At 39.2% G+C, this 15,956-nt stretch overlaps 1 protein-coding gene across 3 annotated transcripts; it reads left to right on the top strand.

The window, feature by feature from the left end:
- Positions 1-2,826: 2,826 nt before the first annotated feature.
- On the top strand, positions 2,827-5,982 carry LOC129749715 (uncharacterized). Of its 3 annotated transcripts, none has more exons than XM_055744768.1 (4): positions 2,827-5,530; positions 5,590-5,669; positions 5,737-5,815; positions 5,912-5,982. In XM_055744768.1, exon 1 carries the CDS (start codon positions 2,843-2,845, stop codon positions 5,363-5,365), a length of 2,523 nt encoding a protein of 840 aa, XP_055600743.1. In that variant the 5' UTR covers positions 2,827-2,842; the 3' UTR covers positions 5,366-5,530; positions 5,590-5,669; positions 5,737-5,815; positions 5,912-5,982. The 3 variants fall into 3 exon arrangements, with proteins under 3 accessions (XP_055600743.1, XP_055600742.1, XP_055600741.1); XM_055744767.1 differs by having other exon boundaries at positions 2,827-5,393; positions 5,451-5,530; positions 5,737-5,976; XM_055744766.1 differs by having other exon boundaries at positions 5,737-5,976.
- The last annotated feature ends 9,974 nt before the right edge of the window (positions 5,983-15,956 follow it).

Here is a 15,956-nt window from a genome sequence, read left to right as displayed (position 1 = left end):
GTCGATTCTGCCGAACGAAAACTTCTTGTCTTCTTCCACGTACATCCCACCGTCAACTAGCGAAGCATTTCAAGGTGCAGTAGGTCTTCCACCAAGTGATCCTGCACAATCATATGTTTCGAGATGTCCACCAAGTTCTGTCCCAGCACAAATATATCCGCCCGTTTATACTTCTCAGCAACCGAGGGTAGCCGTTGCACAGCAACACGCTCCTGGATCTTTGGGGGCCTGGCAACCTGTTCTCGTGAATTCTAACCCCTACGGCAATCCGCATGGTTCCAATCTGCCTCCGGTATCAGCATCGACACCACGACAGTTCTCTTCGTTCCCGCATTACCACCCAAACGCCGATGGTCTCTGTAATACTGAGAACCCGTTGAGTACGGAGCATCTTGCAGCTAGACACACTGTGACAGAACTGCCTAAATTTGGTGGAGATCCGGAGGAATGGCCAAGGTTCATTGCAGCGTACGAACGAACCGCAAGGATGTGCTGTTTTCGAAATGATGAGCTTTTGGATCGTCTCGAAAAAAGTCTGCAAGACAGAGCTCTCAGCACCGTAAAAAGTCTTCTTCTGCATCCAGACAATGTTCCTATCATCATACACCGTCTTAGTACCCTGTTTGGAAACCCGGAAACCATTGTAGACACGATGATGAAGAGAGTTAAGCTGATGCCGCCGCCGAAAGCAGACAAATTAGAGAGCATAATTGACTTTGGGGTTGCTGTTCAGAATCTTTGTGCAACTATTCTAGCCTGTCGGCTAGACGAACGTTTATATAATGCTACTCTGCTACAAGAATTAGTGGAAAGTCTCCCAATTAACCTCAAAATGAAATGGGCAACACATATACAGAAGACTGGAGCGATATCTCTTATGGATTTCAACATTTGGTTAACTAAGAAGGTCGATGCCTTCAGCAGAGTAACACGACCACAAGCATGGACGAAACCTTCCTCTAGAAATAGGAGAGAAGAAGCGTTTTTGCACGTACACTCCGAGCAGCCGTCCGTAGAATCCACTCGAAAGGTATGTCTAGCTTGTGCTGGAGATTGTGCGAACATAGAAAGCTGTAGTGTCTTTCTTCAGATGTCAACGAAAAGGAGGTGGGCATTAAAGAACGAGCATAACTTCTGTCGTAAATGTCTGGCTAAACACTTAGGGGCGTGTGAGAGAAAAATTCCATGTAACGTAAACGGCTGCAGATTTCTTCATCATTCGCTTCTTCATGACGACCGCAAGCATTCAGGACCGCCTTCCCATCCAACACAGAATTCGCATTGCAATACGCACAATTGTTCGCTAGGAGGGGTCTTGCTTAAGTACATCCGTATTACCGTACACGGTAAGAAACGATCTATCACAACCTATGCCTTTCTCGATGGTGGTTCTACCTGCACTTTGATGGAACATAGCCTGTGGCAGGATTTGGACCTTGCAGGTGAACAGTACCCACTGTGTATTAACTGGACAGCTGGTCAAGGGCGATACGAAGCAGGTTCAGTGAGATGTTCTATCGATATCACCGGAAGTCAATCAGACAATCGCTTTCATCTAACGAAAGTACACACAGTCGAGAGCTTGGCACTTCCTCCGCAGACAGTCTCTGGACCTGATCTAATAAATCGTTATCGTTATCTCTCAGATGTTCCTATTGACTCGTATACCGATATTAGGCCACGTATCTTGCTGGGAATGGACAATATTCGTCTCGAATACCCCTTGGATTCCAGAGAAGGTCTCGAAAATCAGCCGACGGCTGTTCTAACGCGCTTGGGATGGGTAATTTTCGGACCCAATGATCTTGAAAACGATCAGGCCATTACTCGAAAATCTGAGTTCAACTATCACGTTTGTCAGTGCGATGAGCTTAACGCAGCGGTACGAGACTATTTTTCTTTTGATAGCCTTGGAGTTCAAGCAGGTGGTAGGCAGATCTTGTCAAAGGACGACGAGCGTGCAATGGCACTTCTCAAGAAGAACACCACACGTAATGGCGCACGATACGAGACGTGCTTACTTTGGCGGTATGATAACATCGATTTACCCAGTAGCAAAAATATGGCACTAAGCCGGCATAAGTGTCTAGAACGACGTTTGATTCGGGAACCAGAGTTGGCGAAGGCTTTACAGCAGAAAGTATGCGAATACGAGACTAAGGGATACATTCGTATGCTGACAGCAGAAGAGGAAAACATGTATCGCGATCGTTGTTGGTACCTGCCGATCTTTCCGGTAACTAATCCAAACAAACCCGGCAAACTCAGGATCGTTTGGGACGCCGCAGCTAAAGTAGGCAAGGTCTCTCTAAATTCGTTTCTATTGAAGGGTCCAGATCAGGTTGTACCGCTTCCACATGTTCTACGCCGCTTTCGGGAGTATCGTGTTGGGATTACGGGTGACATACGCGAAATGTTTCACCAGGTTAGGATAAACAACAAAGATCAACACTACCAACGTTTTTTCTGGAATAAGGGAAACTTTGGAGACGTGCCAGCGACATACGTTATGGAAGTCATGACATTCGGAGCAAGTTGTTCGCCAAGCTGTGCTCAATACGTAAAGAACCTTAATGCGATACGATTCAGAGAGCAGTACCCCCTAGCAGCTGACGAAATAAAAAACGGAACCTATGTTGATGACATGCTTTGCAGTGTTGAATCAGAAGTGGAAGCGATTGAATTAGCAAAGAACGTGCGCATGATACACGCTAGCGGAGGTTTTGAAATTCGAGGATGGTTGTCCAACTCCAGGAACGTGATGGAAGCAATGGGCGAGAGTGATGTTGCCCCAAAGAATATGAATATAGGTGCTGCGCTCGCAACAGAAAAGGTTCTTGGAATGTGGTGGGACACAATCTCGGACACCTTCACCTTCAAGACTCCGAAAAGATGTCGTCCGGAATTAATGACTGGCTCAGAAATTCCCACCAAAAGGGAAGTTTTGCGGGTTCTCATGTTAATCTACGATCCACTGGGATTTCTCGCAAACTTTCTTATGTACCTGAAAGTACTTCTGCAAGAAATTTGGCGTTCCGGCGTTCAATGGGATGAACCAATAAACGAACAACAATTTGAAAAATGGTGTGTTTGGCTGAAGGTTCTACAACAAGTAGAAAACGTTTCCATTCCAAGGTGCTACAGAACCAAAACTTCTTCTTCTCCCGACACCAATCACATCCAAATTCACGTGTTTGTAGATGCCAGTGAAAACGGCTACGCTGCTGTCGTCTACCTACGATTTGAAGAGGATTCCGTGGAATGTGCCTTTGTAACCGCCAAAACTCGTGTCGCTCCTTTGAAGTATGTATCAATTCCACGCCTGGAACTTCAAGCAGCAGTGATTGGAGCACGGTTAGCGCAGGATGTAGTAGAACAGCATCGATTACCAATAACTCAGCGATTCTTTTGGTCCGATTCTCGAGATGTGCTTTGCTGGTTGAAATCTGATCACAGGAAATATACAAAGTATGTTGGAGCTCGTGTTGGTGAAATCCTGGAAAAAACAAATGTTGCAGAATGGAATTGGGTTCCTTCCAAATTGAATGTAGCCGATGAAGGTACAAAGTGGCAAAAAACACCAGATTTGCACTCGAGTAGTAGGTGGTTCAGAGGTCCAGACTTCATTTGGCAGTCGCGGCAAGAATGGCCAGAACAACTCAAATGTTATGGAGTAACTGATACAGAAATTCTTCAACATTCAAATGTCCATGTGATACGAGAACCTCTGATAAACTTCGGTGATCATTCGAACTGGTGGAAGCTAGTACGCCTAGTTGCGTTTATTCGTCGATACATCGGTAACCTTCGCCAAACATTATATAACAGAGAAAAAGCAGTGGGCATGTTGAAACAATCAGAATTGCTGAATGCGGAATACGAGATCTATCGAATGGCGCAACGAGAAGAATTTCGCGAAGAAATTAGCTTATTATCAAACACAAAAAACGTTAACCCTCGGATTCCCAAGACCAGTGTGCTCTACGGACTTTCACCCTTTCTCGACGAATACGGAGTATTACGGATGAAAAGTCGAATTTCCAATTGTCGGTTTATAGATCAGAATACTGCCCACCCAATCCTACTCTCGAAAAATCATCAAGTTACTAATCTAGTTGTTAAATTTACTCATGAGCACTACCATCATCTAAACCATGAAACTGTGGTGAATGAGCTACGACAGAAATACCATATCCCTAAGCTTCGCAGAGTATGTAATAAAATTCATCGCGACTGCCAAGCATGCAAGAACGCTAAAGCTCGCCCACAATCTCCGATGATGGCTGACCTACCCCCAGCAAGGCTTGCAGCATGTTCAAGACCATTTTCATATATCGGGATCGATTATTTCGGTCCAATGAACGTAGCAGTAGGGAGACGTGTCGAGAAGAGATGGGGAGTGTTGATAACCTGTTTGGTAGTTCGAGCGGTACACTTAGAAATAGCCCATTCCTTAACTGCCAGTTCCTGTATCATGGCCATTCGAAACTTCATTGCGAGACGTGGCACCCCTATCGAGATCTTCAGTGATCGTGGAACCAATTTCGTTGGATCAAGTCGAGAGTTGTCGGCAGCTGTTCAAGAGTTAGATCAAGACAAGGTTATGAAGGACCTCGTATCGGCCGATACAAAATGGACTTTTCTACCACCCAGCAGTCCGCATATGGGCGGAAGTTGGGAAAGGCTTGTGCAATCAGTTAAAAAAATCTTGAATAACATGAACCTTCCAAGGACTCCCACCGATGAAGTTCTTCGTAACAGCCTACTTGAGATCGAATTCATCATAAACTCGCGTCCCCTCACCTACATCCCTATTGAGAACGCTTCAAGTGAAGCTTTGACGCCCAACCATTTCCTGCTTGGATCCTCACACGGTTTGAAACCATTGGTGTCGTACCATGACAGCCTCGCTACACTTAGAAACACATGGAAAACATCACAAGTTTACGCCAATCTTTTCTGGAAAAGGTGGTTAAAAGAGTACCTGCCAACAATTCGTCGTCGTCCTAAATGGCATCATCCGGTGAAACCTATTGCAGTCGGTGATGTCGTGGTCATCGTTGATTCCGATTTGCCCCGTAACCTGTGGCCGAAGGGGCGAGTGGTTAAGGTCAACGAGCATGCCGGCCAAGTTCGTAGTGCAACTGTGCGGACTTTGTCAAACGTGTACGAACGACCTGCTGTGAAATTGGCGGTTCTTGACATCGGTGCAACAGAGTGTAAGCCAGGAACGGGATCAGGCTTACCGGGGGGGAGTGTCACGTCACCTACGGACGCACCGCAGTCACGCATCGAACCCCCACATCATTCGCCGTCACTGACAGGCGAGAAACGTCAAGGTGGTAAAGTGCATGACCAGCAATAACAGAGTTTGGTGACTAGGCGTTTAATCAGTAACAAACAAATAAACAATTTACAACAAATTTATTAAAGTTTAGTTACAATTACAGTACAATTTAAACAAATAACACTGGATTACACTACACTCGTTTGCAAGGAACACTTCAAATCAATTTATAGCTTCGCGCAGGTAAACTTGTTGTGTTAAAAGTGCAAGAATGAATTATGTTACTTAGGTCTATATCACAGGTATTGATTCGTGGCGTAAACCTAATTCGTCTGCTAAATTGAGCAGTTTCACAGTTAGTGCCTAATAATACTTGAAACAGGTAAATCCTAGATATAAACATAATTATTTATCGAGCATAACATTGTCCACATACATTCACCATATAGGTAACAGTAAGTGCTAGCAATACCGTACGGCACCCGAATTTCGGACTGAACACAAATAATTACTAAAAAGGCATTAAACGTAAGTTGAAATTTAAGATTATATTCAATGAAACACAATGCACACATATATTATAAGTAATCAAATCCCTAAATGCATGAATTGTCTTTACTACAGGGATAATTTAACGTTCTGTAATACACCGTTGAAATTACCGGAAGCTTCGTCGTTTTCTTTCTTGTTTCGGCAACAAACTTTTTATGAATCAGTACCTTTTATTTAATCCTCGTCAAATTCATGAGTCATTCTAGAAATGAGGGTATTCACTTTCTCATAACCACTGATCCACAGCTATTTTATGAGATTACTGCTTAAGTTTGTAAGTTTTGTAAGATTAAAAAAAAATCTAGCGCTCTCAGAAGATCGCGTGGTGTACCGTTATTTTGGACTCGGGTGAGTTTCCGTTTATTGATTATTGCATGAACTGCAAAAGTCGAAAATTTGACACTTCAGACTGGGTGCGTAGTAATGTTTTCGTGAATGTTATTGGGACTGAAAATTATATGTGGAATAAAATTTTGGGACTTAATTTTCTCAACACTGACCATGTTTTCGGTGAACAGCTTGCACTAGCTGTTGTTGTACAGAAAAAAATAAATGAATAAGGCTGGTTTATGCTCTGGGTCGAAATAACGACTCGTAAACATTGCATTTTAAAAGACGTACACCGTTTTAGCCGATTTAGGCTTTGCAGACTGAATAAATGACGTGGGCAACTTAAGATTTATATTTAATACCCAGTACCGATATGGGAATCAGTGGACCAGCGATCACTGTCTTACCACGCTAACCACTCGACCATCGAGACGTACATTTTTTTTTAAATGGGGTGTCACCAGTTCTAATCATGCTCCGCTTTGTGGCTTATAAGAGGTTGAGAATAAATGCAAACATTTCAATTTTATTAAATACACTTAAATAACCCCACTTCGTGGAATGTTTCAAATGCCATATTTAAAACCGAGTCAAAATGAATTTGAAAAAAAAACTGTGTTCAAAAAAGTGCTGAGCTAGTCCAGCGGGAGATAGCGTCTATGTAAAGATCTATCACTAAAATTTGACTTGCTTAAAATCAGTGCTTTAAACTGTATTTTGGAGAAAAGTCTTATTGAACTTATTAAGCCATGGCTGGGAGTACTTTCCGCATTTCACAGGTTAAGTAACAGAATCCTTTTTTTTTGAATCTTCGGAAGTAGAAGCTTTAACTAAATGTAGGCACGGTGAGTCAAAAGCTTCTCAAAGGTGATGAAGTGGAGATGGAAGACTGCTGATCAATTGCCTACGTGAAAGTAGCCTGGCTGCGTTGAACTCTTATAGTGGTATGAATTGTAACGTTACTGTAGCTGAGCTGAGAGATAAGATTTCATCCGATCTTTGAGTGCGAACTGCAATACTTGAATGAAAAGCTGCAAAGCTTGAACGATCCCATCCATCTGTTAAAAAAAATAGCCCGCGTATCTCAATACTTTGGTTTTACCTATTATAACATCTATTTTATGACTTCGTTCAAGAGAATATGAGCTTCTGATGTTGAAGGTCAAGATCGAGTGGTTCAAGAAAGTTATTGCCAAATATAGTCTAACCCATCATGTAAGCCTTAGATGTCCCACTACCAACGTTTATTGTCATAAGAAGTTTGTTCAACTGTAGCTGATATTTCAAGAAAGTTTTCCATTATTTACTGAGATTTGGACTCGCCCTAAGGGACCGCTTGATTATAGCGATGCCCGTGTCTGGGTACAAAGTGCTTTTACTTCTCGAAGCTATATAGACTATGGAACTAATTGGGAGTTATGAGCGTGGCTGCCAGTTTGTCTAAATTGTAAGTAGTTAAAATGTGATACATAGTTTGTAATTACGCAAAACCGGAAAGGCAGGGAAAAAAATTGACAGCATGACGTTAGTAAATGTTATTTCCTCGATTTAGAATATCGGGGAAACAATTTTCTTTTTCCTTTTTCCTGGGAGAAGAGGGGAGATCTGTGGTAGTCTATTGAACGATTGTGTTACATAAAGCTGTATAGTGTGAGAGTGTTAGTTATGTACCATCGCTCTTCCGATCACTGCTTGAATGTCTAAGCGTTTGCCTCTCGTAGAGCATCATTCAGTAGTTAACACTGCGGGAGATAAGACGTGTGTTGCTTGTTGGGTGATTCCTTGTGAAGGACCAACTTACATAAATCCTCCTTATTTATAGCTTACTCCGATTCACTGGTTTGATTTTTAAAACGAGCGGCCGAACTTTATTCGATTTTTCGGTTTTCTGTTCTTCTTGCAAGTCAATGCAAAATATCTTCTAAGTTTGAAGTTTTTGTTTCAAAAAATTATTCTTTTCAGTTTAAAACATTTTTCTTCGGTTGAAAGAAAATTTACTTTGTTTCTAAAGAAATATGCAATTGAACAAATTTCTTTTGAATCAAAGAATTTGTTTGATATCAAAGTCCAAAGTTATTCAATTCAAAAAATTTATTCTTTCTTTCAAAAATTATTCTTTTCAATCAGAACTATAATTCATTGATTCAAAGAAAACATGAGCTGTATTCAAAAAAATGAATGTTTTGAATCAAAGTCAGATTTAATTCGTTCCAAAATTCAAGTTTACTCTGCGTGAATACACGGAATCGTCCATCTTGTGACAGGCAATCGTAATCATAGGCATGGTAGGCGAACAATTCGCTGTCAAAAAGCGATCCGTCTCCACCCCCCACCAATGAGAAACTTTTGGTACTCCTTGCCTACTGTTGCTCAATATGCAACCACCCGTAGCTGTATAGGCACGCTGGTTATTACTTTACAAAAGCGTTGCCAGTAATGATATTTCACAACGTCGCTAGTTGGCAAGGTTGCCGATCACCAGCGCGAAAACTTCGGATTTCAACTTCAATGACAATATCTAATCTGATGTGAGCCTTTTTTATCTGAGGTTCAAAAATATTGATTTGTTGTGATTCTAAGTAAAATATCAGGTTGAAGGTCAGAGTGTATGATCTGAAAATGATTTTTTAGTGGAAGATCAGAGTCTTCGCTCAAAATCTAAACTATAGATTGGAATCTGAGATCTAAATCAAGAAATTAAGATGAAAAATTAGGGATAATATGATTTCCGTCTGATTATACTGAACTTATAACCAAAACTAAGTCTGACAAATTAAATAAATAAAATTATAAATTTTTGTTTGTTTGTTTCTGGCACTCTGGTGGTAGCCAAGGTTGCCGAAATCACAGAAAAATCTGTAATTTCACAGAATTTTGAGCAAATTTTCATCACAGAATCTGTGTCACAGAACACAGAATTTTGAAATTTTCACAGATTTCACAGAATTTTTTAATTTTGAATTGATTTCCGAAATAATATTTTTTTGGAGAATATTTCTTACGATGAATTAGAAAAGTATGATAAGATAAGTAATGTCAATTGATTTTTCTCAACTAAAATGTGAAAAAGACCCAATTTATCATGAACTTTCTATAAAATTCAAGGAAATAGCATCACAGAAATCCATCACAGAATTTTTGGGTAAAATCACAGAAAGTCAGAATTATTTTTCTCAAAAACACAGAATTTTTTTCGGCAACCTTGGTGGTAGCAGCTAAAGCCAATGACAGCCCATCTGGCCGTAAATTTGAAATATTGAACATTAATTTAGAGGCAAAGAAAAATCAGAGAGCTTGGCATTTGAATTTATTCTACTTTTAAGATCTCACATCACAATCACATTTTATTTTGATATTAGCAGATGGAGAAGAATCTGAAGCTGGAATTTTGTTTTGACTGTTCAAATTTGTCTTATGTACAAATCTTTGCTCACAGGGTGGTCTAAGTTTGTTTCTAAAATCTAAAAAACTTATCTTAAAAAACTTATTATGATTGTTGTCATATGCCTCATTAAATATTCTTCAATTATTAAATTTCAATGTTCATGGAGAGTAGGGGAGAGGGAGAATGTAGAGTATATGATGTGGAATAGAATAATAGAATGACAATGTTTGAAGAAATTAGTTAGGTATTCATCTCAGTGCATCGAGGGCTCAATTCTTATGAAGTTGCTCAGTTTCGAAATGTGGAAACCGACAGCAAAGATTTGTAGTAGGCTTTGACCCGGTCAGCTAAGTGAGAGAGCAAAATAACGAAAAGAGAGAGAGCGAAACAACGATAGAAACTTGGATTGAGCAAACGAGCGATTGAGCTCAACATGTCAGTTTATGGAGTAATTTTGGACGATATAGACGCGTCATGCGAAAGCTTTTAAATGAAACGTGGGCCAAAGGATACGACACCGTCTTCCAGAATGGTTGAGCATCAGGAGGTGCAGAAGAGATTTAACAATTAGTGTCAATGAGTGTATCACAGTGCATTATACATTTTGTTTTATTTGTCCCCGGATCATGAAGCGGGAGAAGTCAAGTGTTAATAATTAATTGAATAAATAATTAATTTAATTGACTCCATTCGATTAAATTCAACCATTTTATGAAAATGATGACATCCAAAAATAACAATAAATATCCACCATGAGCAAAGATTTTATTTACAGCGGTTTAACATTTAAAATCATCGGATTTTCATGGTTTTACTATGAAAAATTGGAAGCTGTTATAACCATGAACTTCATATTTTTGGGCTTCCGAATGTATGGAAAATCGCCATTTTTTTCATGGTCACGCTGCATAACAATACCCCTTTTTCATGGTTATTTTCGTCAAAACGATGAAATGTATGGTCGAAAAATATGAATTTCAATGTGCATTCACGGTATCGAGGACGATAATAATTAATGTGAAAACCGAATAATTTATGGTTCGTGAACATGGAATTCATGGTTTTTTCATCATACTTTTCTATTCGGGCTGTGAGCAGATTTTACTACGCGCAAATTATTTGCACGGGGGTCTAAATAGGTGCAATCTGCGCAGTTTGTTGAAGAAGGCAACGGTGCATATGAAAGTTGATTTTTTTGGTAGAAATAATTTGAAGTAACTGAACTCTGATGTTGGTCCTTTTTTCATATAGTCCCTTTCCAACTTTTAGCTCATGATAGTTTATATAAAGAATGTTATGGTATTAGTGAGTGCGGAATTGTTACCTGTCAAATCAGATTCTCTCAATAGTAGGTGTGTTCAACGAAACCCAATCGAAATCAATTGAAATGGATTGACAGTTGATCAGCTGTTTTTCCAATTGACTTCGATCGATTTCTATTTGGCTGTTGATTGAACAGTCATTCACTAATACTAACGCACAGGCGCAGTGTTTTCAGATGTAATTTTGTTTGCCAGCTTCGTTCAGAATTCGTAAGGCGGTTTACTCAAGGCAAATTGTAATAAATCTATCATTTTGGCCATTTCAATGGCAATTCTTTCCCGTACTCAAGTTGTCCGAAAAATTTTAGTTTAGGAAGTTTGTTGTTCGACTCGAACTAAATTAGAATATATTCGATCGAAACGAATCCTGCCTCCGAGCTTGATCGTTTTCGATTGGTTTCGATCGATTTCGATTGGCTTCATTGAACGTCAATTGGATTACACTGAACCCAAAATCACACTTAAAATACACTTGAAGATTCACTTAAAAGTAAGAATTCAGTGGATTTCTTCATTTCAAGTTACTCATGTACATTTCCCTTACCCCTCACTTAAATTTAAAGTGAGCGAGTCAATATTCACTTCCTCATCACTTGAGTTTTAAGTGACTGGCACTTGAATTCTACTGGGCGTCCACTTTCTTTTCCGCTCACTTGACCGATCACTTAAAATTCAAATGAATCTACGAATAGCGCATGTCAACAATGTTGGGATTGAATGTATTTATTGTGGTTTGGAACGGAAACTCAAACGAGTTGTGTTTGCGCTAGTAGACGCAGAAAAGAAGCTATTTATTAGTATGAAAACAATTCTAGAGCTCGATGAAAGTATTGCCATGATGGTTGTTTGTTATAAAAAGTAAATTGTGATGAATAAACCGTAACCAAAATATTAAATCATATTTTTCCTTTATTTCTACTTTTTCAATTTCAGAATTTCAATTCAGAATTTTAAAGCTCAACAAAAATAAAAGTAAGTATAAAATCAAGTGAATACTCAAAAGTACTAAATTTGTTTATTATTATTTGCAGAAAACAACAACAAAAATTTCCTGTTTGAGTGAAAAACTGATGGGTGTTTTCAAGTCGGAACATTTATTTGGATCCAATAAATTAGTTGCAAGAAACTGATATTTTTCCATTTTTTATTTCAATAATAAATTGAATTGAATCACAAAGTTAATGGTATATTAAAATGCCGAAATTCCACCTGGAAATTCTCTTTACTAAAAGATTTAAACGACCTGAGCATACATTCAAAAATTCACTTTGCTGCTAATTTAAATTTCACTTCGCCGCTCTCTTGAAATTCACTTGACGGTCACTTAAAATTCACATGAAATGACAAATGGCGCAAATTCACTCCAATCGTCACTTACATTTTAAGTGAAAATTATTTTCGGTGTAGATTCGATCAAAACATTGGCTGAGTGAACAACCATTTACCAATCGAAATCGATTTCAATTGGCTGTTGAACGGGCTTAGTCTAAAAATTCATGTAAAGCGTGTTCAACAGGCAATTGAAATCGGTTTCAATCGATTTCGATTGGTAAATGGATGTTCACTCAGCCAATGTTTTGGTCGAAACTAATCCAATTGACGTTCATTGAAGCCAATCGAAATCGATCGAAACCAATCGAAAACGATCAAGCTCGGAGGCAGGATTCGTTTCTATCGATTTCTATTATTGCTGATCCACTCTTTTTTTCTATTTCTGCGATAGCTGATTTGGGCTCCCGTAGGGTACCACTGTAAAAAAAATTACAGTATTCAAGCAAAAAATGAGCATTGTTCTACATAAGGATTATTTATCGACTGAAATTAAATCGGATGAACAAGCGGAAAACATTGAAAGATGATTTAATAAAAAGTTGTCCAACAAACGTGTATACCAAATATTATTATCGGATTATCTATTGTTTATAAAACAAAAAATTGTGTTTGTCTTGAGCAACCCCCTGGCAACTTGACGTTTCCCATACAAATCGCGTGTGCCAGTTTTTTCTGGTTCTCTGGTTCTGTCAAATCGAAAATCGAGCTACTCAACATGTCGAAAGGACCCATATTGAAATATGTTTTCTGTTACTGGTTCAATAACTAAAAAAAAGTTTTGAAATTAGAACTTTTTTCTATGTTTTATGTGAAGTGAATCTGTTTTCAAAAGTTTAGTCTAAGAAAACGAGTAGAGCGTTAATTTGTGTGTCCTACATAAGGTATAAAAGTTCTGGACTGCTTTAAATAAATTACTGATATCCAGTAGTTTTTTGGGACAAGTTTACCTTCCACCGAAACTGTTGAAGACACTCAAGCACAATAAATGTAAAATACAACACAACCCTATCAAACATTAAGAGATTTCCCTAAAGTGCGATGCATATGAGCATTTTAAATAACAAAACAATCACATTATCGCAGAACTTTTGCCATTTTATAGAAAAACTGTTCCTACACAATATATAAATCGGTAGAATATTGAACAAGATTAACAATTTTGGTTAAAACTTTTTTTTATTCATTCAAAAGTTATGAATTTGCCTGATTCTCACTACATTTAATAGTGTGCCCTTTCCATATGCATGACTCGGAAAGTATGTAAACAAGCGGCACACATGCGACATCTGCGATTTTGAAACAGACACACGAAACTCGACCAAACTGTCAAGTTGCCAGGGGGTTGGTCTTGAGCTTGGTCAATCAGCGGTCAAAATCACGCAAAAATGAATAATAAAAAAGCCTGTTTGCGATGAGGTCAATCAGCGGACAAATTCACAAAAAAAAAATTAAAACCTGTAGTTGTTTAAATAAGTTTAGAGTTTGACGACACGGTAGCGATCATTCATTGAATGTTGGATTTCGTGCTATGTTTTGCAATCGGAGTTATCCGTATAAAGTTTAACTGAAAAGCGGTTAGCGTGTAGAAAACCGTCAGATTTTATACTGATTTGACAGATCGCACAAATTTCGCAGTTATGAGTGCGCAGTCCAATTTTTTGCGATGCGAATGGTATTATTTCTTATAATAGATTATTCACCGCACACAACTCCTTTTTTTAACTTCTCATATACGATTTGTTACATTTTAACGACAACATAATTGAATTCGACCAGCATATAAAGTATCAAAGACGCATTTATCGCATCAAAAATCTTCGTCATGCCAAATTCGTTAATTCTCAGGCTATGGAAAAATGTGTTTTCAATAATGTAGATTGTTTTTTGTTTTGTCTGGAATTTTAACGCCCGTAATTAATTCAATCTCAATGAATACTAAGAATAATAATATTTCATTCCGATGACTTCATGTTTTGTCCTCTCTTGCAAAATAATGATTTGAAGATTGATTCAAGAATTTACTTCTTAACTTTTCAATGAAATTAGTGAGTAAGAGTGAATTTTTTAACTGTGTTTACTGCTCCGGCTAGCCTACCGCACGGAAGCCTACCGTCGCGCGATTAGAAATTTTCCCAGTAACCGCAATATTTACACTAACACAAATGCAGTTGTTTTTTTTTTGTCAAAAACAGCTGATTTGGTTTGTTGTGAAAAAATAATTTGAAGAAATGACGGGGTGTTAATCGGTGCGGTGTTTTCTGTCGTGTGCTAAGTCGGTGGTGCAGTGCTAGTCGTGCGGACTCAGTCGTGCTGATCGGTGGTGCTATGTCAGCCATGCTGGATCGGTGGTGTTGTGCCAGTCATTCTGAGTCGGTATTGCTGTGCTAGGTATTCTGGATTGGTGGTGCTGTGCTAGACGCGCTGGTCTGGCGGTGTCAGACATGCTGAGTCTGCTGTGCCAGGTATTGCAGTCATGCTGAGTCGGTATTGCTGTGCCAGGTATCCTGAGTCGGTGGTGCTGTGCTAGTCGTGCTGGTCCGTAGTGCTGAAAGAGATGTCGGTCGATGTGGCGTCACTGTGCTGTGCCAGAGGTGCTGTGTTAGTGATGCATTAAGTAGGAGCATCTTTCAGTATACTAGAAAATAAGTTTTATGTGAAATTTATTAGATGAAAAAAATTACAGATACATAAAATTAGGCACTCAAGCAGATTGATCAATGGAATATTAAAATAATTATGTAAATAGTACACTTAAATTAAAATAAAACAATTGAATTCAAATTCCAAATGTTTATTATCCTTTCTCATTCTTTTGTATCTGCCCTGTATGGTTGCGTACTTTATAATGCTATTTTGTTATCGGATTTAACTATAAACCACCTGTAACCGGAACCATCAACAAATTGACCCAATGCTCCTCCCATGCAGCGTCGTGTATTTCTCTCATAATGCTGCTTCCAACGCAGCCTCCTACACCATCTTTTGAGAAAAACGTCCTCACGCGTGTTGTCTTCTGGTCGTGGGAGATGCCAGTGCAGAGGGCTTGAAGTTCGGTGCTGCTATGACCTGGGACAGGACCATCAGGGTGATGTACCATCTCTATGCAGTTGAACACTGGCCTGCAGCACCAAAAATGTCACCAATCGCAACAAAAAAAAATTAAAATAAAACGCCATGACTCACTCAAAACAAAAATGGTGTAACCAGGTATATAATCAGAGCCGGTTCTTATTACCGTGTGTTTCCGGGCATTGTTGTTAACATAGGAGGGTTGTTGGTTCGTCAGCGACATTGGTATATGATGACCTTTTTTTGAAGAATTTGAACTCGAGCTGCCGGTTTATACAGATCTTGCAGCTGTGGGAATCAGTTTTGTCGCATAAGGTGTAGACCCGGCACATTATCGAAGCCGGTTTCTGCTTCCAACTTCAGGATGGCCGTTCTTTGTCCCTCGAGCACATCAGGATTGTTTCCGTCCGTCGATATTGGAAAGAAAAATAGAAGTATCTAAAGAAGATTACGATTGAGCTTGAGCTTGAGCTTAGATAAACCGTACATTTCAGTAGTTGCTACTCCGTGATTGACAAGAACCATCTAAATTGTACATAGATCCAAATAAATGGGGCTTGGGATTAGCTTACCATTTTCTGTGTACACGTTTCGAAGGTTCCTTATCTTATATGGTCAATAACGGCGCCGGCCACGTCCTCACGGTTCATCGGGGAAAGGGAGGGATTGTTAGTTCGAC

The sequence above is a fragment of the Uranotaenia lowii genome, chromosome 2 (genome assembly GCF_029784155.1).
Source record: "Uranotaenia lowii strain MFRU-FL chromosome 2, ASM2978415v1, whole genome shotgun sequence".
NCBI classification, from domain to species: Eukaryota; Metazoa; Arthropoda; class Insecta; order Diptera; family Culicidae; genus Uranotaenia; species Uranotaenia lowii.
The sequence above is the reverse complement of the archived record's forward strand: the minus strand, read 5'-3'. Positions and strand labels throughout refer to the sequence as shown.